This window comes from Hoplias malabaricus, chromosome 6, assembly GCF_029633855.1.
Source record: "Hoplias malabaricus isolate fHopMal1 chromosome 6, fHopMal1.hap1, whole genome shotgun sequence".
NCBI classification, from domain to species: Eukaryota; Metazoa; Chordata; class Actinopteri; order Characiformes; family Erythrinidae; genus Hoplias; species Hoplias malabaricus.
The window spans coordinates 28,560,980-28,586,468 of record NC_089805.1 but is presented as its reverse complement, the minus strand read 5'-3'; the positions used below and the strand labels follow the sequence as shown (position 1 = coordinate 28,586,468).

Sequence of the window (25,489 nt, the reverse complement as noted above, 5' to 3'; positions counted from 1 at the left end):
AGTTCTCTAATAAACGTGGTATTAACCAAAGTGTTGATGTTTCTTGTATGCTTTAAAATCCCATTCTCCACAAACACTCCCATGTTAAAACAGACAAATATTTAAAGTAGTATAAAACGTGATTAGAAACCGACCTCTTAACACGAAGTCAACGGAGGATGACAACGCGAGTGGATGTTTTTTTTTCTTCACCGGTTTTCCGGAAAGCTCCACCCCCTGTGCTCTTATTGGTTGATCAGTCTTATTCACACGCGGTCTGCCGATTATTATGAAGTAGTAGCGAATCGTAGAACAAAGCCGGTGTACTACCAGCCAATAACGGCTCAGGGGGTGGGCTTTGTGTGAATACGGGTGGGGAAAGAATAACCCTGTGCACTCACTGCTGGTAGAAGAGCACAGCTGTCGGAGAGCTGCTCAGTGAATCTAAACAAAACGCAAGAGTACTTGTTATAAATATGTCACACATGAAGAGTGTTTTTCCAATGGACTGAGATGCGTGCAGGAGGAGCCTAAATCGTTTGGGGTGAGCTTTAACCTGTTGGTTCTCTTACCTACACACGACAGGGTTTGCTCCATGAATTCTGCATAGGTGACTTGTATTGTTCTTTGTTGAATAATGAAATAGTGTATGTGTCTCAGAGCTAGGAGTATCTCGAGTGTTTCACACGTTATGTGGTCTCTGTAGAATGTAGAAAAAACAGTACTGGTGACATGAAAGAATGTTTTGGATGATAGAGTGGTGTTTTATATTCATTATTATACTGTGATGGGAAAGTGAATGTATTAGACTCCACAGAAGCCTAGCTGTTCACAATGTTTGGTTTGTTATGAGTAATGACATGTCCATTTGTGTAGTGGTTTTCTGTTTCCTTTAGCCAAAGTATACTTTTTTTGCTTTTTAATTTCTCTCTACATTACTGAATCATCAAGTAATTAATCACTCCAGTGAATATTTTTGGAACCATTTACAGCGCCACCAACTGTCAAGGCGCCTCACTTAGCAGTTAATGCACTTAGTGTAAAATAACATTATTATTGCTCCACTGAAGCTATCATTCATTACCTAGTCACACTCAGAACAGAGGAGTGGTAGGTTTAATTACCTGGCAAATTATGGCTTACAGGTTTCTTCAGAAGGTGTTTATTTTTTTGTTGTATATTTTTTGTTTGTTTACTTCATCTTCTATCTTATAGAGCAGAGCACATAATGTGTATTTCTGTTTTTCAAAGAGAGCCAGCCTTTACTAGATGACAGTGCAGGCTTTAGGGACAATTGTTTGACAGCTGTTGTGCTTTGCTTGTTATCTTATTTGCAGTTCTTTCTCTTGTTGACATGCAATAGCGTAGTCAAACAGTACGAGACATTGTGATGGCAGACATGACAGCTTGCTTAAGTTGATGGAGTGGTGAATATGCATGTGTTTTAAGATTTTGCAAATATTTCTCCTGCTTTCACGATGCTTGTGTGACAGCCCATATTGATGTGACTGTATCAAACTATTCATTGGTTTGGTTTTTTTTACTTTCCATTTTTTTTAAAGGATGCTCCTTTAAGCAATGGACTAAAAGAGAGAAGTGTAAGGACTTGTAAGGTGTAGGAGTCAATGAGAAGTTGGAGAGTATATTTGGTATAAAGGAGCGAGGTTGGTTGGGGGGAGGTTGGTGTGGTTTCTGAAGTACAGCCAACGGGTGCTATACTGTAGTTAAATATAAGTCTAAATAACGCAGACTCGATTTTACGGCTTCACAAGTCAGAGTGAATGGACGTTTCCAATATTCTCAGACACCCACAGAATCATGGAAATGGACAGCTTAACATAAATGGTGCAGCAACGCTCTCCAACTTACTAACTCTTTGGTAGCCGCCATTAAAGAGACACTGTCAGGGTATCCCTCGTTCCTTTCGTGAGTACACCCTGCCAGGAGTCTCTCTTTGCTCTAGCACTGGGCCAAAGAAAAGTGACTTTAACCTGAAACGAGGAGTGTTGTAGTTCTACTCAAAGAGTCGCTAGAGACTGACTTTATTGTGGAAAAGGGGATAAATGAGTTTTCTATGTTCATAATTGTGTTTGCAATGTTTAATAAGTTGAACACAGGGTCTAAGAAAGTAAAACAATAGATTGTCATTGATTCATTTGTATGGAATACTGACCAGCTGTGTAAATTGTAAAACCACCAAGAGAGGCTAACAACGGGAAACTTTAAGAGTAGTGAAATGTTTGAGTTTTAGAACGCTGCCTTGAATACAACTCTACTCACTGGTTGCTGAATATTGCTGCCTAAAAAAAAAAACACTAAGTGGGATCTTGGTCTTTTCATTTATATGTTCCGCTAATTATCTTTATGTAAAAAAAACTGATTTTGGAAAAAGATTAATTGTGTACAAATAAAACCTCTCGAGATTTAACTTTAAACAAAGTTAGTGTTGTCAAAGACTCTTCAGAGTACGGACTTGTGCTGATTCTGGCTGCTTGTGGAGAGGGCGATATAATGAGCTTGATTTAGGTAGGTGTTAAACTTGGACTACAGTCACATAGGCTGCACACTACCAGCTCAATATTTCAAGTTAGCCCTGTTACTCCCATAAGATCCTGAAGCTTTACTACCTCACGCTAACATAGAACGGCATAGGCTACACACGAATTGTGCAGGGGGCAGGACTCAGATCCTTGGGTGTCCTGCCATCTGAAGAGTTTTGTATTTGTATACCCCTACTAAACAAGTATAGTTCTACTTGTTACACTTGCAGTTCCGAACACAAATATTTATGAAAAGGCACCACTCTTTTAAAAGTTTTAACAGATGGTTCAAATTGATTTGATACGTTGTAGAAAAACATACAGAGTGAGAAGTGTTTACATGGGTGGTCACAGGAACCAGATGTTTGACATGTTTGGGGCCTCATAAAGATATCACACAGAAAGGTAGTGCTTAAAGTGATGATCAACTTTTATTACAGATGCCAGTGAAATTGATTTATAGCCTAATGGTTATTTTTGCCTAATCACTTATACCATAAGAAAACATTTAATGTCATTTACCAATATTCAAAATTTTCATTCATTCATTATCTGTAACCGCTTATCCAGTTCAGGGTCGCGGTGGGTCCAGAGCATACCTGGAATCATTGGGCGCAAGGCAGGAATACACCCTGGAGGGGGCGCCAGTCCTTCACAGGGCAACACACACACTCACACATTCACTCACACACTCACACCTACGGAGTCACCAATCAACCTACCAAGGTGTGTTTTTGGACCGTGGGACGTAACTGGAGCACCCGGAGGAAACCCCCGCAGACACGGGGAGAACACACCAACTCCTCAAAGACAGTCACACGGAGTGGGAATCGAACCCACAACCTCCAGGTCCCTGGAGCTGTGCGACTGCGACAATACCTGCTGCACCACCGTTTTCAAATTTTCAAAATTTTCAATCAGTCAATATTATTTTCACACTGAAATGCAGTGACAGTATTTCTCATTTGAATGTGGCTGGACATTTACAGCCAAGTCAGATTTACAGCAAGATTTAGATTAAAACTGTGGTACTGTGCCCATCGGGAACATGACTGGGACATGGGGGTCCCTGACGCCATGGGCCTTGGATCAGAAACTGGCTCTTAGAAATTAGTCTTTGGCTGGCAGCTGTACAGTTGGAGTTTGTCCCGTAAATGAGAGGTTACCTCTGTATGGCCTAAGTGTGTGCATTTGTGCCCAACATCGAGTCTGTAAATTCAACCTTCTTGGAGATAGTAGATAGAGTTCTGGAGAGGATTTCCTGCACTGACTTTGGTGTATTGATGGGGGGCTTACTCATGTTGGCAATGACTTGGAATCTTGATGAGTGATTAGCAGGAACGGCTTGTCTGATCTGAACCCAAATAGTGTGACATTATTAGATTTCAGTTCTAGTCATGGTTTGTCCATGGCAACCATAATGGTCAAACTCAAGGTTCCTGAGGTAAATGATGAACCTTGTGGTTATATCTTCTGATCTGAGGCCATAAGTTTTAGATTCTCAGGTAAAGAGGAAACTGAACTGTCAACTGATCATCATCTCATAATGAGCTGGACCAGTTGGCAGGGAAAATTGCCAGACAGACCCGGAAGGCCCAAATATAGAATGAGGTTTGGTTGGGAAGAGAATTTCCAGAGTGATTTCAACTGTTCGCCTGTGAGCAAAATCTTCACATGAGGAGGCAGGGGACATGACATCTGAATGGACCCTGTTAAAGTCTTACATTGTGGAAGTAGCTGCAAAAGATGCTGTTTCTTTGGCTAATGTTACTGAGGTAGTTACAAATCACTGCAGAGGAAATGACCCTCTTGCTGACAGGCTGTTTTGGTTGACACACCTCTACAACACTGCATGGACATTGGGGACAGTGTCTTTGGATTGGCAAACTTGGGTAGTGGTTCCCATTATTATAAAGTGGACTAGAGTATTTGTGCCAATTACCATGACAATACTTTTCTCTGTTTTCTTGGGAAAGTCTATGCTAAGGTTCTGGAAAGGAGAATCAAACTGATAGTCAAACCTAGGTTTGAGAGGAAAATTACATATTTCATCCTGGTGGTGGAACAGCAAATCAACTTTTCACTTTCACACAGATAATTGATAGGTCATAGGAGATGGCTATTCCAATCTAAAAGTGTTTTGTAGACCTGGTGAAAGCATATGACTTGTGTTCCCTGAAATATTCTGCAGGAGAAGCAATAATCTGGCATACTAGGGTCAATGTGGTGAGCCATTTGGCCCTTGGACTCTCAGAGTTTGAGTTATGTCTGTGGCTGTGGGACAGTCAAGGCTGTGACTTGTACGTCTGTTCTTGATATTCATGGACAGTGTGGCAAGGCCTGGCCTGGGACAGGAGGGCTTCTGTCTGGGGGCTTAAGATGTCACGTTTATGCTCTTTGCGGATGATGTTGCCCTTCTGGCTTTCTCATTGGGAAGCCTCAAGCGTACACTTGATTGGTTTGCAGTCAAGTGTGAAAGAGTCAGTAGACAGATCAGCACCTCAAATTCTGAGGCCATGTTAATTTAATGGAAATAAATGGCATGTTTCCATTAAGTGTGGGCTGAAAACTTACCCAAATTGAAGGATTTCAAGCATCTCAGGGTCTTGTTCACATGTGATGTAGAGAGGGATCATGAGATGGACTATAGATTAGATGCAGCATCTGCAGTAAAGTGTTCACTATACCAGACACTCCTGGTGTAGAGGGAGCTGAGCCATACAGAGAAACAGTCAATTTATCGGTCGATCTACATCCTGACCCTCACGTATGGTCACAAGCTTTGGTTAATGACTAAAAGAAAGAGATTGTGGATAAAAGAGACTGAAATGTGTTTTCTCTGGTGGGTTGGTGTGCATCATCTTAGTGATTGAGTAAGGAGTTCAACAATTTTGGGAGGAGCTTCTGGGCACTGGGAGGAGCCAGTTGTGGTTGGTTTGGCATTTGAAAAAGATGCCTCCAGGACTTCTCCTGCTGGAGGTATACTGAGCATAGTCAACTGGAATGAGACCACAGGGAGATAGTGAGACCCAGGTCCTGCTGGAGGGGATTATTTCTCCTGGCTGGCCTGTGAACATTCAGTGATCTGACCAGGAGGAGCTTGTGGAAGCTGTGTAGGACTTAGATTGGCTGGGCATAACAACTTTTGGTTATTATTGCCACCACTACAGCAAACAAAGAACCTGCCAATGAGACTTTACCCTACAGGCTGGACTTTAAACAATAAGGTCTTTATTAATATACCACCATAAACTCACTGCAAAGGTTATATATGAGTAAGTCACTAGAAATTTCTCAGCTCTGTTTTGGATTTATTTTCTCAAAAATGCTCCTTTTTGGGACACATATTTCTTTAGACTGCTCCAGAGATATGTACCATCCTGACAGTTGCTAACAGATGACTGATGTGGAAATGTGGCAGCACCAACAACGCTGGCTTATTTGGAAGCAAAATATTGCCCCCATATAGTTCCTTTAACATGAACTGTGCCTGAACTTAGCTAAAATCTACCAGCAATGCTGGCTTGGGGAATTTCCAAGAGCAGCACAAGTTCCTTATTAGCGTATTAAATAATGACATCTATTGTAGCTAAATAGTGTGACTCACCCCACTTACTGTAATTGCCTGATTTTGTGCATGAAATAGATTATCAGGAGCTGCGGCGGGTAGAGCATTAGACCATGCAGGTTCACAGCATAGGCCTAGCCTATACATAAGATCCTTAATAATTAAACTGAAAAGGCTTAGTACTGCTTAACTTAGTTATTTAATGTCAGTGTGGCACAATGGCTTTGAATATATATGTATCTTCAGAGTGGAAATAAAAAAAAGGTCAAACGAGGGTCTGTATGTCCTCCCTTGCAGTGAGGCAGAGATAAGTGAGATGTAAAATGACATGACAAAGTAAGCAGAAAGTAGCTGGAGGCTTCACTGGCTTTTACTATTCTGCCATGCTCAGTCACTGAATTACTGCCTGACAGCACTTGCATCACAGGCAGGTTTCACCTCCCTTGCCTCTCACAAACATGTATTCAATTCAGTTATGAAAATATTATTATACCTGCATATAGACAAATATAACAGTATTAATTTGTCACTGGTCACATGGCAAATAAGAAACCGGAGGAACATAGGATGATGATATTTTGAGGACTTTCACCTTAGTCTCTTAGTCTAAATGTAAATTCTACATCTTGAGGTTTTTATCTCAGGTAATACGTTATTTAAGGATGCGTCACATGACAGTTCTGGGCCAATCCTGATATCTGATATTTTTTTATGTACATATTTGCATATAGAATTTCTAGAAAAGTGGAAACCTAAAGGATCAAAAAACGATAAAATAAATACACAATCATATCAATATCAAAAATATATCAACAAAAAATAAGTCTAGACCATTTAGAAGGAAGAGACCACATTTATGTTCTCTATAGTTTTTTTATGGTGGGAAAATCAAAAGAGGCCTTTCGCTCAGTGATTCTGTGTAGGCTCTGGACCCACCGCAACCCTGAACTGGATAAGCGGTTGAAGCCTGGAAGAGCGAACTAAAGGAGGAAATATCTGAAGAGGAATGGAGTCTAGCCTGTGGGAAGGCCCAATCACAAATGCTAAATGCTAATTCAAAACTTCTTTAATACAAAAGGCTTAGGGAGATAGTACGTTACACCATTCAGACTAGGGGTGGATGATATGCTAAAAATACATTATCACGACGAGATTTTATCACAATTCTTTTTCATGCTGGTTTTTAACCTCTTACGCTCCAGGTATTTTTTCCAATTTCCGCCTGAAATTACCTACCCAAATCTTGAGGCAATGTATAAACTAGATGCAATTTTATGAAGTAATGTTACTGATAAGCCTTCGGAATTTTTTAAGATATATAAAAAGTAACCTTCAGTGGTGAAAATATTATCAAAACAACAAGACATTTTAGGCACTTTTCTAAATTTTAGTTGGGATCTTCTTTGAACGTCTTTGCTTTGGAATCATCAAAGACCCCCAACCTCTCCATAAAGAAAATTATTAATTTTACTGCAGAAAAAAAATTTATTATCTAATATTAATGGGAACATTTTACATTTTACCTTCCTTGACTAATCTCACCTTTCCAAATGTTTTCAAACCCAGTACTCTTCCCCTTTTAAGGCCAGAAGTGTTGGAAATAGAGAGCTTTCCTCGATTGGCTGTAGAGTGAGGCCGCCTCCTTCACTCTCCTCCTGTGTTTAAATGGCCTCAGTAGGGAAAGGACAGACCGTGAAAGGGATGTAAGCTTTGAAAAAACTTTTTTATTTTATTGTTTTGATTGTTGTTTATTTTGATTGCTGTTGCTGTTCCCCGCCTCCTTGGTTGAGCATCGCCCCTGATTGGTCTACAGACTTGATGGACGTGTCGTTAAAGCTGAGGGTACAAGCTACACGGCCATAGCAGAGATTTACAATTATGTCTTTATTTGCTGTACTTTATTTTGAACGTTTGATTTTTTTGCGAACTTTGGTCTGGATTTGAAGGAGACAACCTACATAGCGCTGGTATGCTTTGTGTGTGTGGATCAATTGTGGGCTCTTCAGGCTTCGTGGCGCCACAGTTTTGTTTTTTTCTTTGTGAGGATGATATCTCATATAGGGAATAATTAATTCTTTTGGTTTTAATTTAGTAGTCATACATTTTATAGTACTGACTTACATTATCGCATTATCAGTGTCCCGAGAGTCTGCCCATTCGACTGATGTGTAATATGTACACAGTAAATGACTTATAAGAACTGCAGAGGAGTGTATGTGCATTAGCACGATCTGACCCCTAATTCAGACTACACCAAATTAACTCTAATATTACAGATACTTGTTGTAAATGCAAGAAGAGTAATGGTACACTATTCCACAGTATATGGGAATGCCCTGTAATACAGGATCTCTGGAAATGTGTAATTCGCATAGTGTAATTTTTTATTGACAATGATATTCCTCTTAGTCATAAGTGTGTAATTGCTCGATCCTGGAAGAAGGAAGCCCCTGGTCTATCACAGTAGATAAAAGGAATGACATCAAGTCATCATCATCATCATCTTCTTCTTTGCCGCTTAATCCATTTCAGGGTTGCGGTTGACCTCAAATCTTGCATTGGAAAAAATAACATATTATATTAAGTGTAAAATAAAAAAAAAATCAGGGATATATAGTAGGTGTTCCTGAATTTTTTTTGAAAGGTTCGAGCTTGCCAAATGATGACTGACAATTCAATGATGTGTACTTTGATATAGTGTAAATGTAGTTAGGCTGCTAAGCCTAGAAGAAGCGAAGAGGAACACTGCAAAATGGCTTGGACATGACTGCAATGTAACGGATCAACGTAAAGCCAATTGTGAACTTTAGATAGACTTTTATTATATTTTATTTATTTATTTAGTTTTTCCTGATTTTGATGTGGCGGCATGGTGGCCAGGGACAGCGCCAGGGACCTGGAGGATGTGGGTTCAAATCCAGCTCCAGGTGACTGTATGTGAGGAATTTGGTGTGTTCCCCCTCTGCACGTGTAGGTATCCTCTGGGTGCTGCTGTTTTCTCCCACAGTCCAAAAATCAATGTTCGTATGTGGCCTGGCGACTCAAAAGTGTCCATTGGTGTGAGTGTGCGAGTGAATGTGTGAGTGTGTGTCGCCTTGTGAAGGACTGGTGCCCAGTGATTCCAGGTAGGCTCTGGATCCACTGCGACCCTGAACTGGATAAGCGGTTACAGAGAATGAATGAATGAATGGTATTGGTCATATATTGATTCCTTATAATGATATGAAATTGATATTTTGGAGTGTCCCTGCTTTATTTTGGTTGAATTCACTTAAGTGTTTCCCTAGCCAAAAAATCTAAGACTCACACTAAACCTAGTCTTTATGTCAAACCAAGACCTAAACCTCATCATAGACTCGAATACTATTTCTAAATGAACTTGCATTCTTAAAATTGAATCATAAATATTTGAATTAGATAGATTTTTTAACAGTTTATACACTTGTATTTAGCTTTAGTGTTTAGTGTTACAGTGTAATCTGTGTCATTACATATTGAGAAGTGCATGATAACATTATACTATTAATATTCTTAATTGAAGTTAGCCATTTTTTTTAATTTGAAATTGTATTTATTTAAATTTCTTTGAGAATTTAAATTTCCTTGAAACCATTTTCTTATAAATTTGCTATGATGAGATGACTGTCCTAGTCAGCTAGTAATGAGATGAAAACAAGAATAATGTTTTTAAGCTTTTACTAACATTTTCCACTGTTGAAATAATACAGATATCTCCCCGTTGAGCTGACCAACACTAGATACATACCACTGCCTAAATATGTGTAGACTAATCTCTACTCACTCCACAGCTCATTAACTGACGAATTAAAATCAACAAACCTGGGCTGAGAGGGCTAGTGATTTAACCCCTAAACGAATATTTATATGACTGCTGTAAAAAACAAACAAACAAACATGTATCATAACATTACATCAGAAGGCAAAATATGTTCTCAACTTTGAACATCTGGGGATGTCCCAGAGTTGTCATTCACACATGCAGTGCACAGTAGGAGATTTTCTACGTCAGACATGCTCTTGTGATGGGAGAAACGCATGCTTTAGGTTTGTGGCAGCATGTGGTCTGCGTGTGCAGGAGAAACTCTGGAATATTTTGGATTTTAACTGGAGTCTTTACTAGGATGCAAAGAGGATAATGTCCGGGTAAGGACCCGGATGTATGTTGTGGGTTGTCGTGTTCATAGCTCCTCCGGGTAACCTCTGAAATATTTCTGGATTACCGTGCATGTGTGAAATAGAAGAAATGCCCACAAGAACTAATTCTATATGTTACTGATCAACCAGGAATCCTCAATCCAAAACCCCAGCTATGTATAATATAGATATTTGTCATGCTTTGTCTCTTTGTTCTTTGATTTATATTGTTGTCTTGCGCTTTACCTTTTTCTTTTCCCATAATGTCCTTTCCAAATGTCCTGTGTTTGTTTAAGCTTTTGATTCCTTGTGTGATCTCTTGTTTGGTTTCTTTGTGCCTGTTTTTTTTTTTTACTTTTGTATTTTGTATGTGCTCTGTTCCGTTTTCTTTGTCTAGATTATTATGCTTTTTTACTGAATATTTAGTTTGCTTTGGTTTAGCCTAGCCTTTTTTTTGCTCGTGTATTGGTTTCTGTATTTTGTCTCATGTCCTGCCTTGTGTTCTTGTTCATTAGGGTCTCGTGTCCTAAATATATTTTCCTGTTCTTTGGATTATATTTATGATCCTGTATTTAATCTTATTTATGTTTTGCCCCTTTTGCCCCTTTTTTGTCATGAATTTTAGGTTTTCTGCCCTGGCCTTACATTATTCCTGTTTATTTTGGTTTGGTTTTCACACCTTAGGTGGGGGGTACTGTCACGCTTGGTCTCTCTGTTCTTTGACTTCTATACTTGTTTTGTGCTTTGTTTTATTTTAATGTGCTTGTGACTCATGTTATCTCTTGCCATACCTCCTCCTGTGTCATGTGACGGATGTTCACTATTCAGCATGCCTCAATTCAGGGGCTGCATCCTTTGAAGGATGCATTTGTAGGCCAATCACAGTGGCACAACGCCACTTCACACCTCACAGCAGTGCGACTAAGCTGTCATATTTCGGAGACTCCTTCGGACTATGCGGGCGACAAATGCGTCCTTCTTTTCCAGCGAACTGGACGATGCAACAGGACAATCTTTTATCAGAATCTCAGAATATTACAGCATGAGCAGAGGAGTGAATTGAGTTTCAAACTTTACATCAAAATAGCAAGGAGCAAGGAGCAGTTTATTAAACTGTAGGGAAATGTAATGTTTATCTATGAATGAACCCTTTTATCTTTTGTTTATCTCCCGTGGTGTTAAACGACACTGGTCTGAGTTAAATACACAGTGGCTAAAGCTGAAGCAGAACACATAGCTGTTATTTCTGTAAAATACTGTTTAGCTCCGTTCACCTTCTAAGGACAGACCTTCATAGACTGCATCCTTCAAAGGATGCAACCCCTGAATTAAGACGCACCTATAGTCTCTTCTGATCTCTTGACAGTATCCGTTGGTTGTGTCATGTGACTGTTGTTCATAGGTTTCTCTCCTTTCCGTGTATGTATATAAGTCTTGTTCATTGCTTAGTCTTGTTAATTGTTTATCGCCTTAGTCCTATGTTAGTTTCCACATTCTCCTGTCTCTGTTTAGTGCTTAGTTCTTTGTTTACCGCTGTTTGCTTAGTCTAGTTTTAACATTGTGTATGCTATTAAACTCCACCTTCCAAGTGCATCTGTCTTCAGCCCAACACTGTAAGCAAAAGCTGTATTTTTTGTTAATTATTTTGCAAGGGCCACAGCATGGCTTAACAATGTAACTCTTCTTCTGTACAGAGCTTGCCATATTTCCATTGCCACTTCACCAGGCATAAAGTAACTTAGTGTCTGGTCAGCTGGAGGGTCGGACAATGGGCTCTAAAGGAGTAGACAAGCGTAAGCAGGCCACCCCTGCCCAAACCCCAGAGGGAAATGTGGTGATGAGCTTCAGCTTTGAGAGCTATCAGCTAGAGGACGAGGATTGCCACGGCAAAGAAATCCCAGACAAAGGCGTGCTCGCTCTCTCTGAGCCTAGTGAGTGTCTCCCTTACATAACTACTGCACTTCCTGCAGATTCATACATCCAATCCTGGGCCAAATGCAATCTCTACAAATTGGACAAATTGTGTTAGTTCTTTAGATTAAAGTTGCAAGCCCAGAGGTTAAACAGAAGCGAAGGTTATATCACCTGCCATGTAACAGCAAGACGTAATCATGTTAGTTTAGATAAGACACTAATGCTGCCTGCAAGGCCTTGTTAAATCACTCATTGGGATATGAAACAAACGATACTCTCTAATCTCTCAGAGAAACAGGCAAACTGTTTTAAAGTGTGTTTGTTTTTTTTTAACTGCTGTGCAGTTTGTAACATTCAAATATACAGGGGTTGGACAATGAAACTGAAACACCTGGTTTTACACCACAATGATTTATTAGTATGGTGTAGGGCCTCCTTTTGCGGCCAATACACCATCAATTCGTCTTGGGAATGGCATATACAAGTCCTGCACAGTGGTCAGAGGGATTTTAAGCCATCCTTCTTGCAGGATAGTGGCCAGGTCACTACGTGATGCTGGTGGAGGAAAACGTTTCCTGACTCCAAAACACCCCAAAGTGGCTCAATAATATTTAGATCTGGTGACTGTGCAGGCCATGGGAGATGTTCAACTTCACTTTCATGTTCATCAAACCAATCTTTCACCAGTCTTGCTGTGTGTATTGGTGCATTGTCGTCCTGATACACGGCACCACCTTCAGGATACAATGTTTGAACCATTGGATGCACATGGTCCTCCAGAATGGCTTGGTAGTCCTTGGCAGTGACGCAACCAACGGACGCTCCCGACGGACAGTTCTGGTGGAAACAGGAGAGTTGAGGTGCACATTTAATTCTGCCGTGATTTGGGCAGCTGTGGTTTTATGTTTTTTTTTTTTTGGATACAGTCCAGGTTAGCACCCGAACATCCTTTTCAGACAGCTTCCTCTTGCGTCCACAGTTAATCTGTTGGATGTGTTTCTGCTAATTGAACCTTCACACTCTGCTCTTACTGGTGCAGTGAGCAATTAATGAAGATTGGCCACCAGGCTGGTCCAATTTAGCCATGGAACCTCCCACACTAAAATGACAGGTGTTTCAGTTTCATTGTCCAACCTCTGTACATTGTTTAGTCATACACATTATAATTATGATCCTCATTTTATTCCTGTTTACCAGTAATTCTTATTACACGCTTCTTATTTTTACAAAATATATGTTAGAGTTTATATATAGAAATAAAAATATTCTAAATGTCAGTGCTCAAGATTGATTTCCAAGTAATTTGGTTTCTGTTGGTGACCTCACAATGAAATGCTCACACAATACAAAGAGCAGCCCTACAACAAAAAATGGTGAAAATGGATTTCGAAAGTTTGTTATGACACCATAAATATGTATTCAGTTCAAAAGTAGGGAGACTGTTTAAAAAAATCCCAACATTCCTGCCACTTGGAAGCCAAAAGGAAATGAACCTCCGTCAATCACTGCCCCGATGAAAAATATGAGAATGGGGCAGCAGAATATAAACAATGCTCATACATATGCATGCAAAAATGTCTTTAAAGTGACAAGGCACACACACACACACACAATGGATGGCATGAAGTATTAGAATACAGCACATTTCAGAATAATAGATTCATATAATTTGACTGTATAAAGCATCTTATGCATCTTGATAAATATTCCATCAATGCGTAAATCAGTCTTTGAGGTTTCTGTTCTTAGTTTTTGAGGAACCTGTTCCGGATGACCGCTATCATGGGATCTATTTTGCTATGCTGCTGGCTGGAGTTGGTTTCCTGCTGCCTTACAATAGCTTCATCACTGATGTGGATTATCTGCATCATAAATTTGAAGGTACAAATTTTTATATATGTATGTATGTATGTATATATGTGTGTGTGTGTGTTAAGATTTTGAAGGCCAATTTCAAATATTTATATCAATTTATATGCAGTGTGACACTGCGTGACACAAGACTGCTTTGTAACTGTTCACCCAACCTCCATTGTCCCTTTAAAACCAAGCACTGATAAGAAATGTGAATGTAGATGGGAACTGATGTCATGTTGTTGTGTTTTTTCAGGGACGTCCATTGTGTTTGACATGAGCCTGACGTATATTCTTGTGGCTTTGGTTGCGGTAGTGCTGAACAATGTTCTGGTGGAGATGCTCAGCCTGCACACCAGGATCACCGTGGGTGAGTGCATTTGCTGGGACACACACACACACACACACACACACACACACACACACATGTAAAGGGACTGGGGGAGGAGGAGGCAGTTGACTGAACTGAAAGAGTGCATGGTTAGCCCTCTTACCTCAGCCAAATCAGTCATCAGCACTCCTGCCCAACATCCATAGCTGGAAGAGCAATAGGGACAGAATTAAAATGGAAAAATTTTATATTGGTAAGAAAAAATCCCAAAACGCTGGGCACATTTCTCCTTTATAATGGGACATTACAATGTCAAGACTAATCAAGTGTATTTTGTCATTTCAACTATATACACTGTGAATAGTTCACAGTGAACTGAAATGTTTCTCCAGGGTTAGATACTACATAAAATAACTCATACAGTTCTTTATTAAAACAGCAACCAGAGCTTGAAATGCCTAAGGTATTCTTATAGGGTACTGTTATAATTGTTCTTCATGGTTTAATACAGCAATCTTTACACTGTCACCTAGAGGCATTGATGCACAAAGATTCAGTATAAAGAGTAAAGTTTTTACAAATAATTTTAATTCATCATAATGTGTGAATACAACAATTCCATAAATAAATATATAGAAATAGATAAACCATAAATTGTAAATTTTATAAGATATATTTGTTCCTTAAATATTGTCGTGAGAAATGGCATGAGACAAAAAGGAACAAGATATATTTAATAAACCATATGGTTCTTAATTTACATATAATTACTCAACACTCAGAATACTCTTGAATAAGAAATGTTCAAGCTTATATAGACAGCCTTGCCTAGTGAGCAGTGGATCAGTCATGTTTGGTGTCTGGTTTCTTTACTTTTGCACTGGAGTTACGAGGCTAATATTTATAATATCTTAGCTTTAAGGCTTATTATCAGCAGCAAGCTAAACCTAAAGTAGTGCCTGGCGATAAAACGATATGATTTGTTTAGTAATTTTTTTTGGCTCGATAACGATGATCAGCTAATTCAAGTGATTTGTGTATGTATTCATTTGAATACATATTCAATTCAGAATACAAATTTTGAATTTGGGTTTTTCAATAGTTGAAATAAATCAGCTTTTTTCATGATATTCTAAGTTTATGACTTTAAGCTTTAAAGGAGGTTGTGGGTTCAAATCCTGCTCTGTGTGACTTTCTGTGAGGAGTTTGGTGTGTTCTCCCTGTGTCCACATGGGTTTCCTCTGGGTGCACTGGTTTCCTCCCACGGTCCAAAAATACACGTTGGTAGGTGGATTGGTGACTCAAGTGTCCATACGTGTGAGTGAATGTGTCATCCTGTGAAGGACTGGCTCTCCCTCCAGGATGTATTCCCGTCTTGCACCCAGTGAATTCAAGCAGGCTCTGGATCCACTGTGACCCTGAACTGGATAAGTGGTTACAGATAATGAATGAATCTTATAGTCTCCTGTTTACTTTGTGTTTTGTCTTGAATGGCGACTCCCTGTCAGAACACAAGCACAGAAACAAAAAATCCCTTGTGCGCAGGGAGAAAACAGTTTGTTTTTCTTCAGTCAGTTTTCAGTGTATTTTCCTTTTGGAAAATTGTTTCCCATTTGCGAGGGCACTGTTCATTGCCTGATGTGGTTTTCCTTGCATGATATTTTCTACTCTTGCATATTTTTAATTGGTTCCGACGCCATAGATTAGGCTGCTTCCCTTAAATAAACATTCCCAAATGGTGGAACTTTCTAGGTAGGCTCCGGACCCACTGTGACGTGTAAACAGTTACACACAGTGAATGAATGAACGTGTAAAACTCAAACCGTTCTAGCTTTCCCTCAGTTACATGTACCATTCTAATGGGTTAAGTGCAAAATGTTTACAGTTTAGCACTTGGGAGTGTTTATTTACTTTTTATAGTTTTATTTATTATTTTAAACTCTTCTTAATCTATCTTTTTACTCTTTCTGAGTAATGAACATTTGTGGAATTCAGCCTACATTTTTAGAAGGATGTCCTTTGTCAGTGTTAATATTGTGATAAATATCGAGATTGATCAATATAGAAAAATTTATCACAATGACATTTTTGGCCATATCTCTGAGCTCAGCCTAAAGTCACTTACACTATATTGAGATGTAAGTAAGCTTATGTAAACTAGACTGAGTCAACACTTACATAATGTTTCATGGTTTAAAATAAATATTTATTCAAAATAGTTTCATTGTGGTTGTATGTGCTGTTTTTCGGTATATACATTTGCCTATTCTTTAAAATCCCTGGCAAGTTGGTTTCACAATCTGTGTAAAATAATGCATTGTAGTAACTTCTCCAAAAAGTATATTAAAAAGTTTTTTGGGTTTTTTTTTTGTCTCCTTTTGTCATTTTTCTGTGTGGGCATAGACATCTAATTGAGGTATGCACCAAATGTAATCACCTAGTTAGTCAACATGGCACAAGTTCTCTGTGTTACAATGTATGGGATAGATTTCATATTACATCGCTCATATTGGCTGCCTTTAATGTTTTGTTGACTTAAAACATTCATTACATGACAAGTTCAGGATTGCACCTCAGTGTGATTCCATACAATATCTTGGATATTTTTCCACTGCTTTTCTTCTGTTTGTATTCTGTGCTTTTGGTAGCTGGTCTTTTAGGCCTCAATTCATAAATAAGCAATATATGGTGGCTTTATGTGTTTCACTATAGTCTCACCTGTCACCTCACACAAAATGAAATAAAATTCCAAAACAGTGGTTAGAGGGCAATATACAAAAATGAAAAATTCAGATAATTTTATTTAGTATGCAGTGCCCAATGTCTGCATTGGGACTAAAGCAGAAGTATGGATATAATCATATATTTTTTGCTGGGACTTTAAGCCATTATTAGAATATTTTTCATATGTGTTTTAGCTTCTGTTTTCCACACACGCACACACATGCACACATTTAGCAGCCGTCTCAGTAGGAGCAATGTTATTAATGCCATTTTTGTGAAGGACAAACATATAAGCGCCCAGACCTAGAGGGAGAAAAATAGGAGGACGAGGAAAAGCAGCTAGATTCCAGAAATATTCAGTCTTTATTCTTTAATGACTTTTGTGATTTTGTGTTTCCTGGAGCTGCAGGGATGACTGTATAAAAGATCATCAGTGACACAGAGCAAGGCTTATTTTCAGTCTGAGGCAGAAACACACCTCTTCAGAATCACTTACTATGTGAACCTGTTTGGACACCTACATAGCTATATTGATTGATGTCATATAAGAAGTCAACAATAATTACATTTACCCAAGTAAATTTGTACTGGATTGGTACTTTCTTGAATATTTTCAAATTGTGATACCTTTATTCAAATATATTAGAGAGGAGATATGCAGTCTACTCTACTTTTTTACCTTTTAGTCATTACTATTTAAATACTGGTTCATTTTTCTTTTTTTTGGGGGGGGTATATTTTCAATGTCCTGTTCACCTTTACTGTACAGGCTGCTTATGCTATATAAAACATATCAGGAATATAAACATTTTACACATTGTTTTGGCTGTTTTATATAATATTGAGGTCACTATAACATTTTAATATTTTATAACCTTCAAAAAACTTCCTCTTGCTTTAGGGCTCCATCTTGTTTTATTTAACATGTGGTTAGACAACTAGCAAAGAAACATTAAATATCCTATGCATAAACTTGATATGAGTTTTAATTCCAATTATTTTCAGGATGTTTATATATTTTGAGTCAATATAAATCCAAGGAAAAAAGAAAATGAAGTTAAGAGGAGGGCTATGCCTCAGTGCTGGATGTATTATGCATTTCCATCCATTTCTACATGTTACTCAGACAAATGTTCGGTTATTTTCTACTCAAGTCATAATTTTACCCAAGTAGCTGTACTTTTACTTGTTTCAACCTCTGGACAATATTCAACAAGTTAAATTAATTCATAGTATTGTTAGTTGCCAGAGCCTTGGCAGGGCTGGGACTCTTAGGAGAGCTCCCAGTGTGCATATCAGCTCCTGCTGTTTATTGTTTATGGGTACTGTTTGGGCTATTGATATGTTTGGGGCACATATTGTAGATTGTGGTACTGAGGGTTCTTTGTGCATGTGAATGTGCTTGTATGGAGACTGACTTGGGCAGAGCTTTATCCACTCTCAGCAAGGCTTTTAAGATGCTGGATATGAGTGCAAGTAATCACCATATACCAAGTCTAATGTCTAGTTTCCTTGCTTCCAATCTGCATTTGTGCCCTCTTGAGGTAAAAGTTGCTTGATCACAGTATGACTGTGTATTAATCATTCACATCCAACGCCATTACAACATGTTTATCTATAGGACATCTGTAGGATGTAGTATCTGTACTACACTGAATGTTGCCAAGAATTTTTTTAACAAGTCTACCAAGTTGTTTCAGGTGGTCTCTCTCTCTCTCTCTCTCTCTCTCTCTCTCTCTCTCTCTCTCTCTCTCACTCTGCTGTGAGGGAATCCTATCTGATTGAAGTAAATGTCACTTCTTGCAGGTTACCTCTTTGCTCTTGGCCCTCTGCTTTTTGTCAGTATCTTTGATGTGTGGCTGGAGAAGTTCACCACAAACCAGGCGTATGCCCTCAACCTGATATCTGTGGGTGTCGTGGCATTTGGATGCACAGGTATTGATTTATGGTCTTCCTAAACTTTCGATAGGGTACAGCATATGTCAACAAAAATCTTCCTTCTTGCATCTCATGAACATCAAGCCATTTTCCTGCCATTGTGTACAATTTCTGACATGTATTTCACATTATATACAGTGCAGCAGTCCAGTTTCTATGGCTACATGGGGATGCTTCCAAAACGCTACACACAAGGAGTAATGACTGGAGAAAGTAAGATCATGTGCATTATGTGGTTTAAAGTACATATTGTATATATTTTCCTGAATAATATTTGAAATTAAAGGTTTTTCTTCTATTAGGTACGGCAGGTGTGATCATTTCACTCAGCCGCATTTTCACCAAGCTGCTGATCAAAGATGAGAGAAAGAACACCATCATCTTCTTCCTCATTTCCATCAGCATGGAGCTGATGTGCTTCATCCTGCACTTATTGGTTCGCAGGACACGGTTTGTGCACTATTACACCAGCCTGGCCCGACAGGGTCTGTCCCACTCCAAAGATCACTCACATCATGGAAACCAGTACCAAGTCCACCATGATGTCATTACAGAGGAAGTAAGATTTGTAAGTTTTTATTCATTCATATGTATTCATATATATATATATATATACGCAGACTTACTATGTCAAATAATAAAGACTTTATATATATATATATACACACACACACTGAATATATATATATATATATATATATATATATATATATATATATATAAAGTCTTTATTATTTGACATAGTAAGTCTGCAGTTTAAAAGCAGTATTTATTAATACTGAGTTTCTGTATTTTTTCTTACATTTTCTGTTTCCAAGATTAATTAATGATTCTTTAACTTATCTATGAATGTTTCTGTTATTAAATTTATTGCATCAGTTTCTTTCATTTACCTGAAACCAGAAGACAGACACTCTATTATTCAATTTACAGTCAAAACGGCCTTTACATACAAGTTACCCATGTTTCAGAGTCAGAAAGGACAGAAAATTTTATTTACCAGAAAACCATATTCATTTAGTTATATTCTGGCATACGTGATTTATAGCTCAGAGAGAAGTTGAAAGAGCTTGATTTAGTGCTAAATGCTGTTCACTTCTCTAAGAGATGGATGGAATACTAACCTTAAATGTTCTCTCTCTTTTTCCTTTTTTTTTGGGAGTCATGGTATGTTTTGAATTTATTAGTAAAACAGGCTCATAGAGAAGACCCTGGAGATCAGAATCAGCACATGGGTGAAAAGAGACTTAGTAGAATCTGCTCTGTCTGAACAAACAAAATATACCATAATTTCTGCTAGCTGCCATATTGGAAAGCTGTCAATGCTCTCATTAGTGGCAAACTGACTCACAAAGAAAGCAAGCTTGTAATAATTGCATAAAATATTTGCATAGAAATTTAAGTTATGGTTTTACTGTGAAGTCAAATGCTATTTTCCTCCACGGCATTTTTTTTTGTTTTGTGAATCCTACTTCTCTCCTATGCTCTTGAATTATTATGCTGCATACTCCCAGTCTTCACTGCCTTGGGACCAAGGGGCTATTTTTTTAATCACAACAAATTAAGCAGAGTGGTTTTACTGGCTGAGCCAGGCATTTAATCAAGTAATGGTCCTCTTCACATAGCTCTGGCAGAGAAATGCTCATAATGGCTGAATCCAGTATGGACTCTAAAGAGATTACATAGACCTGCTACTGGTTTTTACATTTTTTTTTCATTGTCAGTCACTTTCATTGTTCTTATTCAACAATCTCAATGTACAAAATATGTAATGTACAAAATTAGTGAATTCCTGAAAATGAGGGCCTCCCCTCCCTTTTTCTGTGTAGCTCTGCGACAAGATGAGTCTGTCTTTTTTGTCTTCTAGGGTAATGGTGCTGTGGGTGTTTCTCCTCCTGAAGATGGCAGCACAGAAACAGACTACACAGGCACAAGCATGTACGTGAGATTTGACGTGCCTAAGGTAAAGATCAAAAAGAGCTGGCCAGGCATCAAGGGTAAGATCACACCAGCAATCATCATACCTCAAAAACTGGTGTAACCTACATAGAAATTTGGCAGATTTTATTTTAAAAAATTGTGGGGATAAGGAATTTGATAACATAATCAGGTTCAGTGACTTCTCAAGAACTAAATTTTCTAACACCTGACTGCATTGCCCTCCAAAAACCTTATTCAGAATTAAATACAGATTCTCTTCTATAAGATCTGTTTTAAAAGCTAGACATTGTTGTGAAAGATGGGTTTTAATTACATCAAATATTATGGAAGGGTCTACCAAGACTGCTTTGTCATATAATTGGAAAAGTATCCACAGACGCTGTGGATGTGAATGATATCAAGCTGGCATGCAAATCATTGATGTGAATGATATGTGGCAGGCTAAACATTCATTTGTTTGTAATTAAATGCCTGCAAGCTAAAGTTACTCCACTCATTCACTGATCACGCAATGTACTTCAGTTGCACACCCATAGATATGGCATACTGTATATATAACTGTACATTTTGTTGCCCTTTTTAAACTCCGTTTAGGTGCTGGTGTAGGCCAGAATTCTGGTTAAATTTTAATTGGGTGACGTGCATACGAAAAGAATTAGAAACTGGACTGAATATAGTCAAGGATACTCCACTAGGGTCCAATTATTAGAATATAAGCTGTTTCTTGGCTTCCTGGCTTAGGATTCTTTTCATTACAATAGCTTACAATGACATAAATATTTGTCCTTGATGGCAGTGTAGCTTTTTGAAAGCAGCTATACAATTCCATTTTAAAAATGCCAGATCTCTAGTTCAGTTATGTGTTTTTGCGAAGGATGTTAATTAATTTACTCATTTTATGGTATATTTTAATAGTTGGTTATAGCATATAAATGTATGATTTTTAAACTCTTAGGCTGGAATTCTGTATATAGGCCCACCGTTCAGTAAAATAAACATTAGTTTTTTAGTAATTATTGAACAGTTATTCATTTTTATTACTTAATGGATTATACATCTAAAGAATATTAACTTTGTTATGAGCCAACAGTTTGAGGTTAAGGATGTTTGACTTGTATTAAATGGTGATGAAATATTTCCAGTCATTGACTGTGACTTCCTGAGAAAATATAATTTATGATTCCTTCTCCTTCAGATATGATCCTACACCGCTATGTGGTTTCCCGTGTAATTTGGACTTACATGTTGTCCATTGCCGTCACCTACTTCATCACATTGTGCTTGTTCCCGGGCTTGGAGTCAGAGATACGCAATATCACACTGGGAGAGTGGTTGCCCATTCTCATCATGGCCATCTTCAACATGTCTGACTTTGTGGGCAAAGTGAGTTCTTGAAAGAAAATGCCCTTCATGCCCTTTCCACTCTGTCTTAATCTTGATTGTACAGCACAGATTGCTGCTATCAGAATGATGATTCATATCTATACTTATCCTGTCAGCCCTAAAAGGTTTCCCTGGGAAATAAGCAACTTACAAACTGTGTTATCTGTTTGCCTGCAGATATTGGCAGCTTTGCCGTATGAGTGGAATGGTATGCGTCTGCTCTTTTTCTCCTGTGTGAGGGTGGTCTTTATCCCTCTCTTCATCATGTGTGTTTACCCCGTGCAAAAGCCTACCCTCAGTCACCCGGCATGGCCCTGTGTCTTCTCCCTCCTCATGGGAATCAGTAATGGCTACTTCGGCAGTGTGCCCATGATCCAGGCAGCTGGCAAAGTGCCTCCAGAGCAGAGGGAGCTTGCAGGTAAATCTGCTGACTTTAAAGGGTCAGATATGCTAATGCTGCCACTAATGACTGTAAGGGCCAGTTAGCATTATTCAAATGAGAATATGAAATCAGCAGGTGCCACCTAGCTTTCATGCATTGTTAGCCACATTAGCATTTTGGTGAAGCGATTAGAGTAATTACATTTAAAGAAGAATTTTACTTACCCCAAATGTAGTCAGATAGAGAGGACAATCAGAATGTTTTATGTTCCTCTTACATTTGCCTTGAAACATTTAAATAATGTGTAATAGATTTATATTTGTGGTTCCTGCCTATGGAGGGAAATACTTAAGTAAATGTACATGTTTACTAAATGTAGGTATTATTTTGGAAACTTTGTGCTTTACTTGGCTTTTACTGAAAATAAATAATACAAACTCAATTTCCAGAACGTCTGGGGTATGTTGTAAAATGCAATAAAAACAAGAATTCTCTTAAAGCTTTATTTAATGGACGAAGGCCCAAACAAAAGATTTCCAATGTTTTTAGTGACCAACTTGATTTTATTTAATAAATAAAAACACCTCTAGAATTAGTTTGAAAAGTAGGAACAGAGGCATTTTTACCACTGTTTTACATCTCCTTTCTCTTTACTTACACGGTTTATTCATATGGGAACAGATGATACTCAGTGTTATAATTGTGCAAAGTTTTGGGGGATTTTTTGCCCTTTCTTGCTAGTTACCATATTTCAGCAGTGCAACGTTTTTCTTTATTATATTACCTTATTATTATTATTAGATAATGCTTCAAAACATGACATTAATTTTATATCAATATTTCACGTGGATTTTGTCCCGGTACCATCTATTTTTGTGTGTCTTTTCTTCATGCTTTGGTCAGTTTATTAAAAGTTGCATATTACAAAATGTCCCAGCTTTCCTGGAAATGGGGTTTGTAATACAGTTGTAATACATTTGAATGCATTCATGTATTCCAAATAACCTGTCAATACTAATTTGTCTTAATGTGAAGACCAACACCATAGATTAACAATAGCATCACAAATACTGCCAAATCAATCTTTAAAATATCACTGATTCTCTACCCCATTCTTTCTGACACTATGACATGTTTTCTATAAAAAATGATATTAACAAATGTCAGGCTTCAAGAAGACATCTGCTACTAGATAGCAGCATGTTATCGTGCCAGAAAAAACATGAGCAAATCTATTTGAAATTAATAAACAATTTACTATGTTTTGAGGCATATGTGTGATTATTTACATTTGCAGTTTGCTAAATGTCCGTTTATTTTATCTAAAGGAGATTTTTTTTTGACATTATGTTTTGACATTAGTTTTTTGGATCATGTCATGTGTAATCTAAGTTTTAACATCAGAAACACAGCTCAAATAGAAACTGGCTCAATGGGCTGAGTGCATGATTATTTGAGGGGTCATGAATGCAAAATCAGCATTATACTGATGAAGAATGGATGGAAAAGACTGATAATTTATTTGGAAGATTCTTGGAAGACATGTTCTTAATCAGATTTTTAATTGAGTTCTCTTTAGAAACCTCTTCCAGCTCACTTGCAATCACTTGATTAAGCCTCGTTGGAAAGTGTAACCTCTGTTACAAAATGTTCTTTCTCATTTTGCATGCATTCACATATTTACACAAGAGAGGCCTCCAAGTCCCCAAATAGAAAAGTGCAGCTTTAACTATAGTTATGTGTCTGTATGAGTACCACATTGTGTATCAGGCCTTGTTTTTCTCAGCAATTTCTCTGCTACCTCTTTCCTACAGGAAACACTATGACTGTGTCCTACATGGCTGGACTGATGCTGGGCTCTGTGGTGGCCTATGCTGCATACAGTTTCACTGCTCCAGGCTCAGGCCTCCACTCAGAGACTGGGTTTAACTGCACCCAGGGTTATTAATGCCCTGCAACTGCACTCCACAGCTCCAGCAACTGTATTCATTCTTCGCATCAATCTCATCAGGTGGCACTGTTTCCCATGTAGCAACTCAGCAGCTCCCACAAATCAAAGCTGTACCGCAGCTATATTTTGTCCAGGCTGCAAGGCTGTGCTTTTTTGACTGTACTAAAGTGGGAGGGAGAAAAACTTGCTGACACAGTCAAGGGTTGTATGTAGCATATGCTTCATTGTGTTGCTTATTCATGTTTTATGAAACTGGTTTGATGAGCTTTAGAAAGGGGGTGTCTGCTGTCTGGTGATAACGCTGGTTGCATTGGGCTGTTCCTCAGAGACTCCCTTTGACTACCCCTCTTGTGGTGGTTTATGGCAGGAAACCATGAGCTTTTATGTCTGTATGCTCCAGAGATGGATTTTACTGGAAAACTCCAGGCCCTTTTGCATCTACCTTCACCAGAAATCCTGTCTCGCTAGTGATGTTGGGTACAAGTAAAATGAGAATGAGGAGAGAACACTATCTTTAATTATGCATTATGAATGTTGGACATTTTGCTAGAGCAAACTGAATGTGGATCTCATAAAATAAAAGCTTTTTTTTGGTATATTTTCTTTTGTTCCCAATGTTTCTGTATCTTATTTAGTTTTAAAAAAGGGACAGTGAAAAGCATAGTATCATAGCTTTTATAAAAAGAAAAAAATGTCTCACGTGTATCAAAATCTTCCAGGAGAATTCATGGCCCAGGTTTGTGATTTATATAAAAATTAATATGTAGTCAAAAGATTTTAGTGCCTCCTAGGTACACATACAACAGGGTTCTTATCTCCCAACTGTGTA

At 38.2% G+C, this 25,489-nt stretch overlaps 1 protein-coding gene across 1 annotated transcript; it reads left to right on the top strand.

The window, feature by feature from the left end:
- Positions 1-399: 399 nt before the first annotated feature.
- slc29a4a (solute carrier family 29 member 4a) lies at positions 400-25,222 on the top strand. Its single transcript, XM_066675448.1, has 11 exons — positions 400-523; positions 11,937-12,173; positions 13,906-14,037; positions 14,267-14,380; positions 18,872-19,000; positions 19,142-19,216; positions 19,306-19,571; positions 20,871-21,000; positions 22,140-22,327; positions 22,505-22,745; positions 24,524-25,222. The coding sequence occupies exons 2-11, from the start codon at positions 12,011-12,013 to the stop codon at positions 24,655-24,657; spliced, it is 1,572 nt and encodes a 523-aa protein (XP_066531545.1). The 5' UTR covers positions 400-523; positions 11,937-12,010; the 3' UTR covers positions 24,658-25,222.
- The last annotated feature ends 267 nt before the right edge of the window (positions 25,223-25,489 follow it).

Bases quoted from the DNA above. Each gene is read 5' to 3' on its own strand.
- slc29a4a (XM_066675448.1), top strand. From the start codon at position 12,011: ATGGGCTCTAAAGGAGTAGACAAGCGTAAGCAGGCCACCCCTGCCCAA. The intron at 12,174-13,905 runs GTGAGTGTCTCC...TTCTGTTCTTAG, and splicing joins GCTCGCTCTCTCTGAGCCTA to TTTTTGAGGAACCTGTTCCG. The intron at 19,217-19,305 runs GTAAGATCATGT...TTCTTCTATTAG, and splicing joins AGGAGTAATGACTGGAGAAA to GTACGGCAGGTGTGATCATT.